The sequence below is a fragment of the Pongo pygmaeus genome, chromosome 7, assembly GCF_028885625.2.
Source record: "Pongo pygmaeus isolate AG05252 chromosome 7, NHGRI_mPonPyg2-v2.0_pri, whole genome shotgun sequence".
Classification (NCBI taxonomy): Eukaryota; Metazoa; Chordata; class Mammalia; order Primates; family Hominidae; genus Pongo; species Pongo pygmaeus.
The window spans coordinates 18,689,376-18,707,668 of NC_072380.2; the positions used below are offsets into that span (position 1 = coordinate 18,689,376).

General features: G+C 37.7%; 1 protein-coding gene across 6 annotated transcripts in view; it reads right to left on the bottom strand.

Annotated features, from left to right (window-relative positions):
- The window catches only part of PSD3 (pleckstrin and Sec7 domain containing 3), a 491,817-nt gene that overhangs the window by 83,242 nt on the left and 390,282 nt on the right, over nt 1-18,293 (bottom strand). For all 6 annotated transcript variants that reach the window (XM_054499657.2, XM_063668553.1, XM_063668552.1 and 3 more), the window contains one exon: nt 17,730-17,923. In XM_054499657.2, the coding sequence (XP_054355632.1) occupies nt 17,730-17,923 (194 nt within the window). The remainder of the gene's footprint in view (nt 1-17,729; nt 17,924-18,293) is intronic.

An 18,293-nucleotide genomic window follows, 5' to 3' on the forward strand; every position in this document is an offset into this window, starting at 1 on the left:
AACCCCTTCTCCCCCACCCTCCACAAAAAAAATCAGATGTCCTAAACTATCATGTAGATGGCATCATTCAACAAATATTACCGGGATTTTTTTTTTTTTTTTTTTAGTGCTTAATCTTTTAGGTAAAACGCAGGTTGCTTAAAGAGAAAAGAGGAGGTAGAATAAAACTGTGGTCGATTATTCCAATAAGACATTGAATATGGGAATAAGGTATCAGTAAACACCCAGGCTCAAAAGGAACAAATAAGGCTTAATACATTACTGTGGGTTTTCATGGGTTAATTAAAGAATGAACATTTGTGACAAGAGACTTCAAACTTCTATCAAACAAATGACATTTATATACATATTTTTTTCTTTTGAGACAGGGTGATTACAGCTCACTGCAGCCTCCAATTGCCAGGCTCAAGCAATCCTCCCACCTCAGCTTCCCGAGAAGCTGGGACTACAGGTGTGGACCATCATGCCTGGCTAATTTTTTTTTTTTTTTGGTTTTCATAGACACAGGGTCTTGCAATGTTGCCCCGGCTGGTCTCAAACTGCTGGGCTTCAGCAATCCTCCTGCCTCAGCCTCCCTAAGTGTTGAAATTACAGGTGTGAACTGCCGCACAGGCCTCATAATTCTTATAAAGTATATCTGACTAAAGGAATATGCTGGAGAACTTGCTGTTTTTAATAATCACTTCAAAAAGTTAGGCATAACAAAAAGTTCCTGAAATTCAATGTTAGATATGAATTCTAAATTTCTTTTCAAAGAATATGTCAGTATGTTCAATTCTTTGCCTTCTACTTTTAAACTTCCTCGTAAAGCAACCTTTTTCGATTACCTACTCCACCCTGACTCATTTTGATCAGCTGCTGCACCCTACATTCCAATCACCTGCTCCACCCTAACTCATTCCAATTACCCCCAACCTGCTCTGCCCTGACTCCTGCCAAAGCACTCAACCAGTCACTCTCTTTAAATTAGTCAATCGGAATTAGTTTAGCCTGTGCGGTCTAACCCTAGCCAATAGGGGAATGACACAGCAGCAGGGGCCACGTGCGTCAGGGATGAGAAACCCTTCCCCTCCGTTGTCCAAGTATGTGCTCACCATTGTTCCATCTGTAAGGGCGCACCCTTTTATATACAAGTAACGTGTCTTGCTGATAATTAAAAAGAAAATTTTGTATTCGAGTGATATTTTCTTCTGAGGCACCGAAACTTTATATATAACATTTAAAAAGTTCGTTTATGTGAAAGGTGTGAACATTGATCAAGAAAATCAAGCATACTATGATGTTTTTCATAATATCTAGAGCAATTTCTAGACCTTTTTATATACCTTTTAAGAGCAAGGTGTTAAAACAAATGAAAGGTTAAATCATTGCAGTCTATCTGAGAAGGGCAGGTAACTGCTGAATCAGACAAGTGGGCTTGTCAAGTCACACCAAATCAGGTTTCCTCAACCTCTGAAGCACCACAGAAGCCAGTGAAGGACAGAGCGAAGACCCTGCTGAACATGCATTTCTACAACTAGCAATTCAAATAAGTTATTGTAATTGTAAAACAGCCCAAGGCCCATGGGCACCTTTAAAATGCCTCTGGGCAAAAACAGCTGAAGGTCAATAAAAATAACTCAGAGTGGCTGATGAGCAGCCTCCAGACAGAATCTGTTCTTCAAGGAATATGACAACAGCCTTACTTGCTTTTCCCCAACCAAGGAGCTCCAAAAGTGACTTCAAGCTCTGCCTACTGATAGGTGTTCCTGGCCCTCATTACAGGGCGAGGGCTCTGGCTTACTACTCACGCGCAGGAGCCAGAAAACAGTCTTCTGCTACAGACGGCACCTGAGGTGATGCCACTGCATGATGGCCTCTTAGCTTTCCCAACTCAGACCACGCTTCCTTCATTTATCAGATGTCCAGTGCGTTCAAGTGCTCTCCACTGAAGAAAACCAAAATACACGACCCTACAATACATTTCTTTCACATATTTTTGAGATTGCCCTTACATTTCTTTCACATATTTTTGAGATTGCCCTTCAGAGGCCCTGCAAACAGAAGTAGCTCTGCAAAGCTATCTTTTGTGGGGGAGGTTTGCATCTGTGGAGAGAATCTCTATTGATGGCGGCTAGGCATTCTCTGAGGCCTTCCCTTGTCTGGATCTGGGAAAGATTAACTGAGGGTCTGACATCTTCAAGGGTCTGAAAGAAACATTCACCATCTATTCTGTTTTTCTCATCATGCCTAGGTTTTACCACCTACTTGTGAGATTTCATTTACATAACAGGAACACCTTTGCTAGCCAGGCCTCACCTTCCTCTCTTTTCATAACCTGTTTTGATCCAAGCCCCCATTCTTTCTGTAACTTCAATTATAAGGTAAAAGCTTCTCTACTCCACTGAGGGTCATGTAATCTATCTATGATTTTCCCCTGTGTGCGTGTTAATAAATTTGTACACCTTTTCTCTAATTAATCTGCCTTTGGTGAGTTGATTTTTCAGTGAATCTTCAGAGGGTGATGGGGAAGTTTTTTCCTGGATGGCCCCTGTAGTATATACCCTTCTAATCATTTTACTACGTATACAGATGCAAAACAAACTGAGATATTATTCTTGTTAATTTTAAACTTTTCTACGGGCCGGGCATGGTCGTTCACGCCTGTAATCCCAGCACTTTGGGAGGCTGAGGTGGGTGAATCACCTGCGGTCAGGGGTTCGAGACCAACCTGGCCAACATGGTGAAACCCCATCTCTACTAAAAATTCCAAAATTAGCTGGTCGTGATGGTGGGTGCCTATAATCCCAGCTACTCGGGAGGCTGAGGAAGGTGAATCGCTTGAACCTGGGAGGCGGAGGTTGCAGTGAGCCGAGATTGCACCATTGCACTCCAGCCTGGGTGACAAGAGTGAAACTCCATCTCAAAAATAAACAAACGAAACTCTTCTATTTATATATCATACATTGTAAGCCCATAATAAAATTATAAGCCCCCAACTGCCTGAATGAACCCTACTCTTGGTAAAGGGGATTCCAAAGGAACTTGAAAAACCAGTTTAGGACATGACAGAAAGGGGGTGTTGGACATGCCTCATTATGCCTTCCTCCCTTTGGAGTTTAGGCACAACTGACCAGCACTAACACTAAAATGGAGATCCTGAGACTGACAAAACAGACTGTTACTGGCAATAAGATACCAATTTCAACCTGACTCTAATATAGCATCACATGGTGGATAGCAGGTCCTAAGGGAAATCAAAGTATTGTACCCCAAAATGCATTTTCTTTGACATATTTTGAAATGGTTCTGCAAAGCTGTCTCTAGTGGGGGAAATCTGCATTCTATAGAGAGTCTCCCTCCCTTGCTAAATCTTTTCTGGAGAGTCTGACAACTTTTAAGGTCCAATAAGAGACATTTGACATCTATTCTCTCTGAAGTGTATTATTTAGAAACTTCATCTATGTAACAAGAACCTTGGCTTCCACCCCACCACCCCCTCAACTTAACTCAAATATTTATTTATGCTGACTATAACTCTTCAGGTAAAGCTTAACTCTTTCAACCAATGGACAATCAGGAAATCTTTCAATCCATCTATGACCTGGAAGCCCCTGCTTCCAGGTGTCCCACGCTTCCGGGCTAAACCAATCAATGTATGCCTTATATGTGTTGATTTATGTCTTTGCCTGTAACTTTGGTCTCCCAAAAATGCATACAGACAGGTTATAACCCATCCACCTTGGGCACATGTTCTCAGGTCATCCTGAGGCTACGTCATGGGCCATGGTCACTTGTATCTGGCTCAGAATAAGCCTCTTCAAATATTTTACAGACTTTGGCTTTTTTTTGTCAACAATATCATTTTAAAAAATGATGGCAAATGATGAAATTGTATTGCTGTATCTATCATATTTCACTTATTAAACATTTTATTGGCCATTAAACTGTTTCTAAAATGATGTTATTTTGTAACTAAAATAACTGGGTTCCTTCTATGTACCAGGCAGTGTACTACACACCATAACAGGTATTAGCCACATTTGATTGCTCTCACCTTAAGGTTTTTGCATTTTTTTTTTTCTAATGGAATATTCTTTTCTTTTCTATTTTTGTAAGATGGAGTGCAGTGGTGCAATCATGGCTCACTGCAGACTTAACCTCCTGGGCTCAAGCAATCCTCCCACCTTAGCCCTCTGAGTAGCTGGGTCTAGGGGCGTATGCTACCACGTTTGGCTAACTTTTTATTCTTTTATTTTGTAGAGACGGGGTCCTACTATGTTGCTCAGGCTGTGGTGGAATATGCTTATCCATGGCCTTTGTGTCCAAAGATACCACGGAACTTCCTTTTGTAATTCAGTTCTCAGCCGAGTAACAACTATTCAGGCATATCCTCTATGTCCACTCCTCCTCACCAAGAGTATTACTGGCATACTGCTTGAGCTCAAAGTGTTTTTTAAAAAATAAATCAAGGACCTATCTTGTTTCAAAGCTCAAATTCTTAAGTCTATGTAGTGTAAACAAACAAAAAATCCTAAGCCCTCCAACCAACTGATGGACCCCCTCTTGGCCAAAAGAAACGTAGAAAACTGAATTCCTGCCATGATGGGACGGGAGGTCAGATGCACCTCCTTATATCCATTTCCTTTTCAAGTTCAGGGCCGACTGACCAGCATTACGGTTAAAATGGAGATCAAAAGACTGATCAAAACAGACTCTGTGTGGCAATAAGATACCAGATTAGAAACAAGACCTAAGGCCATCGGGCTATGGTGGCTCATGCCTGTAAACCCAGCATTTTGGGAGGCCGAGGCGAGTGCATCACCTGAGATAAGGAGTTTGAGACCAGCCTGACCAACAAGGTCTGACCCATCTCTACTACAAATACAAAATTAGCCGGATGTGGTGGTGCCTGCCTGTAATCCCAGCTACTTGGTGGGGCTGAGGCAGGAGAATGGCTTGAATCCAGGAGGCAGAGGTTGTAGTGAGCCGAGATCACGCTACTGCACTCCAGTCTGGGCAACAAGAGTGAAACTTCATCTCAAAAAAAAAAAAAAAAAAAGACCTAAGGCCATGTGGCCATGTGAGGCAAAGGTGAAGTCACACCTAACCATAAAATTTCATTAAATGGATTTTTATTAATCTGCTATAATGTGGCTTACTCCCCAACCTGACTCTGGTATAGCATCACATGACAGCAGACCCTGAAAGCAATCAAAATATTTTACCCCAAAAGACATTTCTTTGACCTATTTTGAAATGACCCTCCAAAGCCATCCTTTGTGGGGAAAATTTACATCTTTGGAGAATCGCCATTGATGCAGCCAGGCCTTCCCTTTCTAGGCCTTTCCCAGATGTAGGAGAGATTAGCTAAGAGCCCAACACCTCAAAAGTCTGAAAAGAGACATTTATAGTCTGTTTCTCTGAGGGCTGCCACCCATGAGGCTGCTTCTACGTTATAAGGGACGTGGCTCCCAGAGCCTCCTTAACTCAAGCATTCCTGTCTACTCTTCAAGTCTTCAGACAATAGCTTAACTCTCTCAACCAATAACTCAACCATCCCTAAAACCCACCTATGACTTGTATGCCCACATTTCAAGACGACCACCTTTGGGGGCTGAACCAATGGATATCTTTCATGTACTGATTTATGTCTTTGCCTGTAACTCATCTCCCTAAAAGGTATAAAACCAAACTGTAACCCGACTGTCTCGGGACTACTTACTGAAGGGTTCTTGGGTTTGTGTTTTTTTTTTCTCCCAGGCTGTGGTCACTTACATTGGCTCAGAATAAACCTCTTTAAGATATTTTATGGAGTTTGGAGGGCCAGGCATGGTGGCTTACACCTGTAATCCCGGCACTTTGGGAGGCCAAGCCTGGTGGATCACTTGAGCCCAGTAGTTTGAGGCCAGCCTGGGCAACATGGTGCAACCCTATCTCTATAAAAAAATACAAAAATTAGTGGGGTGTGAAGGCACATTCCTGTGGTCCCAGCTACTCAGGAGGTTGAGGTGGGGGGGATTGCTTGAGCCTGGGAGGCGGAGGTTGCAGTGAGTCCAGATCACACCACTGCACTATAGCCTGGGTGACTGAGCAAGGCCCTGTCTCAACAAAAGAAAAAAAGAGAAAACATTTTGCAGAGTTTGACATTTCCATTAACATTAGTGATAACATCTTTTGCATATACATTCTTATCCTCATGATTAATTCCTTTAGGAAACTAGTACGGTATTTTTAATTTCAAATTTTCATCAGATTATTGAAGAATTTGACACACTGCATTAAATTACCACAACAGGGATGCAGGAATTATTTTCTTCTTTCTTCTAAATGTTAATTAAACCGAAATGGTAAACAGAACGAGTCAGCAGTGAAAATAGAATAACCTCTAAAAATCACATGCACAGTGAAAACTGTACATTCCTCTTTCAGAAAAATACTTCAGAGATTCTGAACACAGATTTTTTGGTGCTATAAGATTGGCAGTTTATATTCCATTGTTCCTAGTCAAGAGTGTTGCTTCCAGCCAGGTGCCGTGGCTCACGCCTGTAATCCCAGCACTTTGGGAGGCTGAGAAGGGCAGATTACCTGAGGTCAGGAATTTGAGAAGAGCCTGGCCAACATAGCAAGACCCCTTCTCTACTAAAAATACAAAAATTAGCCAGGCGTGGGGCACACACCTGTAGTCCCTGTTACTCAGGAGGCCCCATAGGAGAATTGCTTGAACCCAGGAGACAGAGGTTGCAGTGAGCTAAGATTGCACCACTGCACTCCAGCCTGGGCAACAGAGTGAGACACAGTCTCAGAAAAAAGAGTATTGCTCCTGACGAGAATGATGGTGGAGGACCTCTTTCAACCAACTTTATTGCCAGAAAGCATGGATTTTAAAGACATGAGCCATCATTACGGAATGTAAAAACCTAGAACTTAATCTTTTAGTCTAAATTTTGAATTGTGAATGGGGTATTTCCTATCTAAAACAGCCAATATTCCATTAAAACTAGAGTGTCACGTGACAAGGTGCTCCCGCGCGTTCACATGGCTGCCCTCACAGTGCTGCTGTTTGGCCTTGTATTAACATCTTAAACTGTTAAGATGTTAAACTGTTAAACTGCTCCGTTACACACCCTGCTGCCAGAGAACAGCCAAGTGCCAAGGGAAGGGAAAACCTTAGCCTAGTTTTAAAATAATTGCTTGGCTTTGCCTGTACTTAAAGAGTCTTTCTCTAACAGGAGGAGACAACTGTCTTTTGGGAAAAAAAAAATTCCACTTTTATTATCTCTTAATTATAGTGTCGCTGTTCCCAATGTTACACAATAGCAAAGAATTCTGCCTGCATTACCATTATAAACTATTTTCAGTATGGATGACTCAGAATAAATTCTACTTTCTCAAATTTGACATGTGTGACCAAATTTTCTAAACTTTTGATGACAGGCAGGTGTGTAAATCCCTCTAAAGTGAGAGAACCTCTCCAACCTTGTCAAGGTGCCCCACACCACTCCTTATACCCACAGTATTTACAATGAGATTGAAAAGATGAACCACACATAGTTCTCACCTCCTTAAAAAGCGATATTTTAATATTTCAAATTCAGAACTAATCTCAGGACTGTACAATGACTAAAGAATCTATAAAAGAATGTGATTAAAATATTTTAAAATTATTAAAGTGATATGTCCACACAATTAGCCTCTTTTGATTCATTTCTTCCCAGCTCCTCTGTTCCCATTTTACAAAAAAACCTTTTGAAACAAATTACTTCTCCCAGTTGTTAAGTGTCATTATATCCCTAAACAATGTGCTTCTACCACTGTGTCATAATAGGTTGTAAACACACTCTCAGTTTTGTGCTGTGCTAGATGAGAATTTAACAAACTTAACTATGCCACTCCATCTTCCCAATATACTTACATAGCTTTTATTTGTATCTGTATTGATTACCTCTGTAGTTTTACGGAGCATAACATTATTATTATTTTAGTGAAAAATTTTTTCCCCAGCTTTAGTAAGATGTTATTGACCAATAAAAATTGTACATAAGTGTACAATTTGATGTTTTTACATATGAATGGTGAAATAATTACCACAATGAAGCTAATTGACATACCTTTCATCTCACATAGTTGCCACTTTCTTATGTATTAATTTGACAAATAATGACTGACATTATTTCTTCTTTCTCCAGTACAGGCAGCATCTTCTGACTTCCTCTCTGTAAGAGGAGCTTAACGGATCTCTCTCCCTGCTCCCTCTTAGTTCTATCCAGTTTTACCTCCCACCTCTTATCATCTGTACTCTTACAGGATTAAGTTGCACAATATTTATATTTTAATGTGTACCACAATTAAATCTTTCACATATCTAAATGTGAGTAACCAAAATTCTATTACTACGGTAAGATTTTAAATTATTAATTATGCTATAATGATGGTGATCACAAAATCATTTTTTCTTTTCAATTTTCATTCAAAAAATCTTTTTGTAGAGATGGCTATAACCATATGGTCCAGGCTGGTCTTGAACTCCTAGGCTCAAATGGTCCTCCTGCCTTGGCCTTCCAAAGTGCTGGGATTACAGGCGTGAGCCACTGTGTCTGGTCAACGTTTTCTCTCGCTACGGATTTTTGTTTATTGAGTTTTCTAATTGTAATTTTTCCTGTGCAGATTTGAAGAAAAACATCCTTATATGTTTCTAAATTTTCCATGCAATCAGATGTTCTATTGAGTTTTAAAAATTTTAATTATAGGCCAGGAGCAGTGGCTTATGCCTGTAATCCCAGCGCTCTGGGAAGCCAAGGCAGTAGGACTGCTTGAGGCCAAGAGTTCAAGACCAGTCTCGGCAATATAGTGAGACCCTGTCTCCACAAAAAGAAAAGAAAAGAAAAGAAAAACGAAAAAAAATTAGCTGGGCATGGTGGTACATGCCTGTAGTCCCAGCTACTTGGGTGGTTGAGGTAGGAAGACTACCTGAGCCCAGAAGTCTGAGGCTGCAGTGAGCTACGATTGCATGTACCACTGTACTCCAGCCTGGGTTACTGAGCGAGACTCCATCTCAAAAAAAAAAAAAAAAAAATTGTAAAACATATAAGACTTCAAAAGGTTATCAAGAGTAATAAAGTAGGTATACAGGTACTACCACCAAATGTAAAAAATATATATTATCAATATAGTGAAACCACTGGGTACTTGTCAGTGACTGCCTGTTATTCTCCTTTCCAGAAGTAACAACCATTCTATGTTTAATGATTTCAATATATGAATGTATTCTTACTAAAAATAGTATTGTTTTGCATGCTTTCAAAGGTTATCTTACGTGCAGCTCCTTCTGCAAGCCGCTTTTTCTCATTCAACATTACCACTGGTGAGATTCCTCCATGTTGATACGTGGAACTCTAGTTCCTTCCTTTTCAATTATATGGATACACAAAATCCATTCAATCTCTTATTAATGGACATTTAAGTTTTTAAATTTTGAGCTATTATAATGTTGCTATAAACATGACTTCTGTAACACTAAGAGTTTTTATAGGTGTATACACACTTATGACTAATTAACTGAGATATAAGAATAAACATTTCCATCTTTATTATTGCCAACTGCTTTCCAAAGTACAAATGATACCACTAATACTTTCGCAAGGTAGAAGAGGGCCCATTGCTCCAAATCCTTGCCAACACTTGGTTTTCTTTTAATTTTCCTCAAGGTAACATGAGAAATGACATTTCACTATATGTTTAATGAATATCCTTGAATATAAATAAGGTTGAATATGTCTTCATATATGTATTGATCATCTCAGTTTCATTTTCTGAGCATGGCCTCTTCAAGTTTTTGCCCATTTTTCTACTGAGTTGTATTTTTTCTAAGTAATTTAAAATTTCTTTATGAATATTACCATGGATCCTAATCCTTTATTGGTAATATGCTACAAGTATCTTAATCTGTGAATTATCTTTCATTTTTAAGTACAATTTTAATATAAAGTCTTTACTTTTACTGTAATTATATGTATCAATTTTTCTTTTTACTGTTTTTGTAAATATGTATGGATATACGTATGCCTGTATATATGTAGAGACGATGTCTTGCTATGTTGCCCAGGCTGGTCTTGAATTCCTGGGCTCAAGTGATCCTCCTGTCTTGGATTCCCAAAGCATTGGGATTACAGGTGTGAGCCACTGTACCCAGCTGCTTTCGTAAATCTTAAGAATTCACTTTCTACCCAAAAGTCATGAAGTTATTGTCCCACATGTTCTTCTAAAAATCTTAGAGCCTTGTTTCTCAAATTTTTATTTTTAATCTACGTGAAACTGGTTTTTGTGTTAGCACTGAGGTGGGGAATACACATACACACACACACACACACACACTTCTCAACAAAAATTACGGAAGCATTTTTGCTTCCAATTATCTGACTTACTTTCTATGTCATCCATTAAATTTTTATAAACACTGGAGACTGCTGCTTCTGGGTTCTCTTTTCCAACCCATCATCCTATCTATGTCTTGTTATCTTGGAAAATGTCAACATGGCCCTACTGTACTTCTCCCCCTTAATTAATGTATAAGGAGGTTTGATATAAGGCTATAGGGAGCTGTGAAAACTATGGTCAACCAGAAAATGCTACATCCAGGCAATTCAGTGTTTAAACAGCACTGTGTTGGCCAAGTAAAAGAAATGTTCAGGCTTCACTGTTCCTAGCTTGAGACCTCCAGTTATCTAAATACATGCTACACAGTGACAGACTGTCCCAACTACACAAAAAATGCAGAATTTAAACATTTTATAAGCATATTTTCTCATTGGAATTGCTTTTAACAATATGCTACTATTAGTTTGGTATAATCAGATTTTTGGTCCACCAGATATACTGCTATTCTATACTACATCCTTGGTTAAGATCAGTGTCTTCATGTATAAAACGAGGACAATAATAATATCTGCTTTATAGGACCAAGATTAAATGTATTAATGCATGAAATGCTTAGGATAAAGCTCTAATATTTAGCAATCATTTAATTATCACTATTGTTATCGTGTAGATCATTTATATTTTGGGTACGTTGTTTCCAGTTTCTTTCTTGATTTCCACAAGTATGTTACATCAGATTGAGAAAACTAAGAGCTTATATTGAATTTTGTTTTTTATTGTATCTGACAAAACCCACAAGATGCATTTTGTTTTCCAAATTTGACTTTTCAAAGCTTTCCCTTAATGTCAGATTTAACAGGTCTTGGTAAAAATACATAATTCTAAGATAGGTACAACAGTTTGTCTCCTGGAGGCAGAATTTCTGAACTGAGCATAACTTTGAAAGGCAAAAAATGAAGAAAACCTCCGAGGTTTAAAAATATGGATGCAGTCTGACAAACTGAATGTTTAAAGTTAATTAAAAAAGAAGACACCAAATCTTGAGAGAAATAAATGGTCCATTTGAGACAAGTGTATCAGCATTTAAGAGAAAATAACCTTTCCATACAGCTTTGATTCAAATCTTCACTTATAAAACACCTTTTGTAATATTTGTCATCAGAGCACCTGGCCATGTTTACATTTACATACAAATGTAATATAGGTCTACCTATAGTGACCATGCTTAATCAAAGTAAGTATTTAGAAAATAAGTATCTACTTTTTGTGTCCAAAAAACAGCATTCAGGATTCTCAGAATTACTTGGAGCTTCTATTCCAGGAAAGCTCCACTGCTGTTTTCATGTTTTTTCTATGTAGTGTAAATAAAAAGTGACGTGTTTTATTGCAGGTTATGTAAGTCCTTACTATAAAACATTTCTCTAATTTGTTTATAGTGACCATCTCTCAAAAGAAGAAGGCAGAAACATTCAGAAACAATTAAGGCATTCTGGTAGATTTCCAAGAAGGTGCAGCAGCCAAACACTTAGATAAACCTGTTCAACCAGACATGATTGAAAATCCAACAAAGGAGGTTGGTGGGGAGACAGGATTAGACGGGAAGGAAACAAAAGCTTTTCTACATCTCCAAACATATAACTAAACAGTTTGCTTTTACTTGAATGCTTAGAATTCCTTATTAATTTCATAGTTCAGTAAATATTAGGTCTTAAAGCAGGAAGCAACTGGAAAGACGTTTCTTAACAAAAGGGATCATAAATCAGCTTAGTTCTGCTTATGCCCAAGAAACAGTAACTGCTATAGAAACTGCCCTACCATAATAACTTAAAAAGTCTATGTATGTATATAAAACAAAAGTTTTTAGAAATTTCAAAACAGAAAACATTGGATTATAATTCTGAAGAGAAAGAAACAAATGAGTTAAGAGTGGCTTACTGCTTAGAGAAAGCATCTCTGTTCCAATAGTGGAAGAGGGTACCTAAACAGAGCCTGCGAGTCATGCTGAGTTGAGGAGATAAGAAAGGAGTTCAGTGATCAGGAGATAAGAAAGGAGTTTAGTTATGCTGAGAGGGCTAGAATTTGTAGAGCCGCGTAAAAGAGAGGAGAGAGTTACAAAAACAGATGGTTCTGAAGAACTGTAGAGGATACTCTGATCTTGGCTGTAGCATCAATCTTAGCACTAGTGAAAGGAAGTAACTCAAGGCATGGGAAAAATAAAGTAGTGGGATGTACAATTTCAAGAGCTCACACAGGGCTAAGAAGAGTTTATGTTTTCATCAGCTAGAGTGGATAGACTGTGTAATACATGCCACATTGGAAAGGGGCTGAAGAAGAGTAAGAATGCCTTATTAATGGAAATATTTAAATAAGCCCCAGAATAAAGACTGCTCTGGATCCACCAGAACAAAGGGTAAAGTCAAGCGTCTAAAGAATTCAGTTAATCTACAAGTTGCTTACCTGCACACTAGGATAAAATCCACTGTTTTTTTTTTGATGAATACAACTAAAAGTAGCACCTGAAAAATGGAAAATTCACAATGTCTGGCACTCAAAAATTACAAGGAATGCAAAGAAAAAGGAAAAAAAAAAAACAAACTATGACTAAAGCCAGCAGAAAAAAAAATAACTCAACAGTTCCAGAAATGACAGAAAGGAAGGGAATCAAAGAGAAGAACCTTAAAAAAGCAATTATAAACAGAATAAATATATTCAAGGACATGAAGAAAAACATCAACCTGATAAGGAGAGAAATGGAAGATATAAAATAGACCCAAGTTGAACTTCAAAGATTAACATGCTGATTATGAAATGAAAAATGAAGTAAATGAAGAATAAAAACTATCAAATAAAGTACTGAAATGACAAAGAGTTAAAAATATTGGAAAGAGCTTCAGGAAACCCTTGGGATAGCACTGAGTATCAAATAGCAAACAAGTCCCATAATAGGAGTGGAGGCTTTAAGAAATAATGGCTGAAAAAAATATGAACCTATGAATCCAAGAACCCCAATAAACACCAAATAAGAAAAACATAAAGAAAATCACACTAAGGCATCACATAATAAAATTGATGAAAACCAGAGATAGAAAAATCTTGAAAGCATTCATAGTAGCAGAAAAAGCCATCTTGGGTACATAGGAACAAAGACAAGAATGATAGTAGACTTTTTTTGTCTGAAATCCTGCAGGGCAGGGAAAAATGAAACATCATCTTTAAGTATTGAAAGGAAAAACAACTTGCCAAAGAATTCTATACCCAGTGAATATACATTCCTAAAATTAAGGTGAAAATAAAGATATTTGCACACTGATAAAGCATGAGAAAAATCCCTGACAGCAGGTACGTGGGGGTAAAAGTAAAAAAAAGGTTCTTTTTAAAGCAAAAATATTAACAATGAACTACTTTAAGTTTTAGAACATAGAATGAAAATATAGGACAACATCACAAAGGCTAGGAAGAGATAAGGGGAATTAACCTGCTATAAGGGTCTCAAATTATAAATGAAGCAGTACAATTTGAAGCTAAGCTGTGACAAGTTAAAGATGTATACTGTAAACCTTGCAGCAAACACTAAAATAATTAAAGGAGTACAGCAAACAGGCTAATAGTGACAAAAAACAGAACGACACACAAAAAATAATCCTACACAAGAAAGGAAAAGAAAAGATGGAATAAATAAGAAACCAACAGTAAGATGGCAATTTAAAGTCAACTACACTAATAACGACTATAAATGTAAATAGTATAGGCACTCTAATTAAAAGACAGATACTGTGATTTATAAAAAGCAAGACCCACCAATATTCCACATAGTAGAAAGCAATTTTAAAGACACAATCATAAATTAGCAATAAAAGCTAGACACAAAATTTGTATAGCATGCAAAAACTACAAAGGAAACTAAAGTGGCTATATCAATGTTAGACAAAGTAGACTCCAAAATAAGGAATATAACCAGGGGTATGGAACGTCATTTCATGACAAAAGGGTCAAATCATCAAGAAGACATAATATATATAGGTATAAGGGATGCAAAATGATATAGAAACTTTAGAAATTTCTTATAAAGTTAAACATATATTTAGCATATGGTGCAGCAATCTTACTCTTTTACTCCTAGGTCACTTCTGAAAAGAAATGAAAACACATGTACATGCAAAAACTTATATGTGAATGCCCACAGCGACTTTATTTATAATAGCTAAAAACTGGAAACAACCCAAACGCTCAGCTGGTAAATCAATAAACTGTGGGATATCCAAATAATGGAATACTTATTAAGCAATAAGAAGAGAGAAACTATTAATTCACACAAACCTAACACTATACATGAATCTGCAAAGAGTAACACTAAGTGAATGAAGCCAAACACAAAGCAGTCCTGTGATTCTATTTATTGCAGTTTCAGAAAAGGCAAAAGTATAGGGCCCAAAGACAGATAATCGTCTGTCATAACTGTCATAGGATGGGAGTAAGAGGAGAAGCAATTACTGCAAAAAGTACAATTAAACTTTCTTGGGTAATGGAAATGTTATTTAACTTAATTGTGTTGATGGTTATATAACTGTATACAGTTTTCAAAACTCAAACTATATACTCTAAATTGGTGAATTTTAGTTTTTGTAAATTATTAGAAATCACGCACATTCTGTATTGTAAGGCTGAATTACCTGCTAACATTAATGTGATTTGGAAACCTTGGGAAATTGAAATGGGGATATCCAGGAAGAGCCTGAGGAATTAAAGGCAGCTGAAACTTCCAGGCTCCTCCTGATAGCCCCATGGAAAACCAGAGGTTAAAAGTCCTCCAGTGATAAAAGCAACTGACAGGAAAGAAGCCTGGAGATGGGCACGTCTTAACCCATCCATATATTTTCCCTTTTGTTCTGAGGCAGGAACAGAGATAGAAACAAGCAGAGGCAGGTTCCTTTGGAAAACAGGAAGAATTTCCTAACTTGCTACAAAGACAAAAGCCCCATGACACTTAAAACTGCCTTGACTAACCAGAAATTCTCAAGACAGTTAACTAAGGCTTTAAAGGAGATACACTGGCAGGAAAACTTCTAGCCTGGTACAAGGTGTCTGTGATGTCTCAACTGCTAAGCAATCCTCAGTTTCTGTATCTACATTCATATGTATTAGGCTGCTGAGGGAGAAGAGCTTCTACCCAGAGAATCCTCCAATAGAGGAGGTTTCCTGGGCCACTGGGTCCAGGAAAACAGTGGACAAGGAAAATTTTATCAGTAGAATCTGGGACTTTGGAATAAAGTAACCAATTAAGTCAATCCATTGCTAGGAAATGAGTCAATGAAAAGATGCTCACATGGGTAAACTTTGCTATACCTGTCTAGCAGGAAGTAGTAAATACTCTGAATAAGTGATAGCTGTTGTACTTCCCCTTTTTGACTTTTCTTGAATTGAAATTATTCTTTTTCTTCTGTAGTACTTTATGTGAGGTATGTCAGATACAGTCAACCCTCCATATCTGTGGGTTCTGCATCTGTGGATTCAACCAACGGTGGATAGAAAATATTCCCTCCAAAACTGTGTCTGTATTGAATATGTACAGACTTTTTTCCTTGTCATTATTCCCCAAAGAATACAACATAACAACTATTTACACAGTATTAGATATTATAAGTAATCCAGAGATAGTTTAAAGTATATGGGAGGATATGCATCAGTTATATGCAAATACTGTGCCATTTTATATCAGGGACTTGAGTGTCCTTGGATTTTGGTACCTGTGAGAGGCCCTGGAATCAATCCCCTACAGATATTAAGAGATAACGGTATTTTCCTATTTTTCACTTAGCCTATAGATTTAAGTGCCATCCATACCTGACTGAGGGGAATGAACACAATCAACAAATCTTAGCCTTGGAGACAGAAGCTGCAGCTGGGCAGGCATGTTATAGAGAGGTGGTATATTTGTGGTTGTAAAAGGAAAACTGCAATGTTTGGCAAAAGCATTATTCAATGTATGAAGAAGGGTATGTCTGCACATTGAAAGAAACAAATGGGTATCTATTGCTTTGTGTGCCAAGAACTCCCATTCTCTGAGACCAGTATCTCATTCCTCTTGTCATTGCAAGCAAGTGGGGGCTGCCAATCATAATATTCCATCCTCTCAGTGATACAAGTCAGAATCCTGTCCTAGAACAGATTAAATTAGAAGTTAGGGAAGAAGAACAATCCTCTTTGGTGTCAAAATTAAACACATGATCTATAGCGCTGCTAATAACCATGTATAAAGGACCTCATTCCAAAGAATAATGCTGACACAAAAAATCATGCAGAGATAGAAATGGAGAGTACGTCCTGGTGACAATCCATCTTCAGGTGTGCCCTTTTTCTAAGATGGATTGACTTGTTGTCACAACTATATGAGTTCTGATGCAATGTTGTGAGATAAAATTAAGTAGTCTAGTAACCTAGTATATAAGGTGCACAGAAAATACGGTGGATGTGCTCTTAAAGAACTTGGGAACATTAAGAAATGTGTTCAGCATTGCTAAGTCCATGTCAAAGCCACTCCACTGCAATGTTTCTCTTGATGTAAGCTAATAGAATATGCTAACACATTAAGAAAAAGGATCCAGCCACAGAAAGAAACAGTGGTACTATCCCTCTCTTCACCCCAAAGATAATTCTGAGCAAACATGTCACCTTATCTTACTCTGTTCAACTATACCAAATTGCTATTTCACTCTGCAAAGACTATTCTAACTATATAAGCATGCTCTATTCTTCTCAAACTCCAAACACCATCATTAATCAAGATAATCATGCCTCATACTTCACAGAAAAGTCAGAAGCCATCCAATTGGGCTACTTCAACTTCCCAAAACTAATTATACTATGCTCTCTTACACCTCACCTGTCCACCTTCTCAAAGGCCAGTCATTCCACATATGCACTGGATATGAATTCCCTCCCTCCATCCTTTGTCTCTGCGACCTTACCCCATTAATTTTTCTATACATTGCAAATTCAACCTTTCCCTCAACCACCAGAAATGTAAACTTCATGAAGACAGAAAACTTGTCCCTCTTGCTCACCACTGTATTTCTGGTGCCTGGCACAGTAGGTAGCCAGTATTATTTGTTGAAGCCATGACTAAATAAATGAATGGATAGAGAATGAATAAATTGTAAAGAGTTTTCCATTTCTAAAGTTCTATAATTCTGCTTAGAGAAGAGCAGGTGCCACATTGGATTTTTAATTTAGGGTTAGAGGCTTTATCAAATTTCAAGAATATGTCTATACATAAACATAATTTTTTCATCCTTGACTTTCAGATAAATTCCCTTTAAATTTTGAGCATAAAGATGAAATAAATGAAATAGAAAATGACAGCACATGATACTTACTCTTCTTTCCATCCATATCTGCATGAATTTTCCGAGCCAAGAATCCACTTTTGTACACAGCAGCATTTGGATCATGAGGAATGTCCAAAAATGGGTTAGTAGTACTTCCAATACGACTGATGGTCTTTGGATGTGTTCCATTAGCTTTCTCCTCAGTACTTTCTGAGGGAGACTTTTTTTTCTCTTCGTCATCTCTAAAAGGGAGAAAGCACAAAGACTGAGTCAAGCACCTACCATAATATTCAAAGAAAAAAGTAAGTTACTGTAAAAAAACCACATTGTATTCCAATGGTCTATCACTTTTTACAACCACTACCATGATAATGACACACACCATTTGTTAAATGTATTCTATGTGCCAGGTATTAATGATCATGGCAATATCTTATAAGACTGATATTAATATCCTCTATTACAGATAAGGAAATAGACTCAGTGAGTTTAAATATACAAGGCCACAGATTTAGTGATGAAGAGATAATGAAGATACAATCATAAAATCTCTAAAGTCATTGGTCTTTTCACCCTTTACAATGCTTTCACGTTTGTCTTCTTTCAAACAAG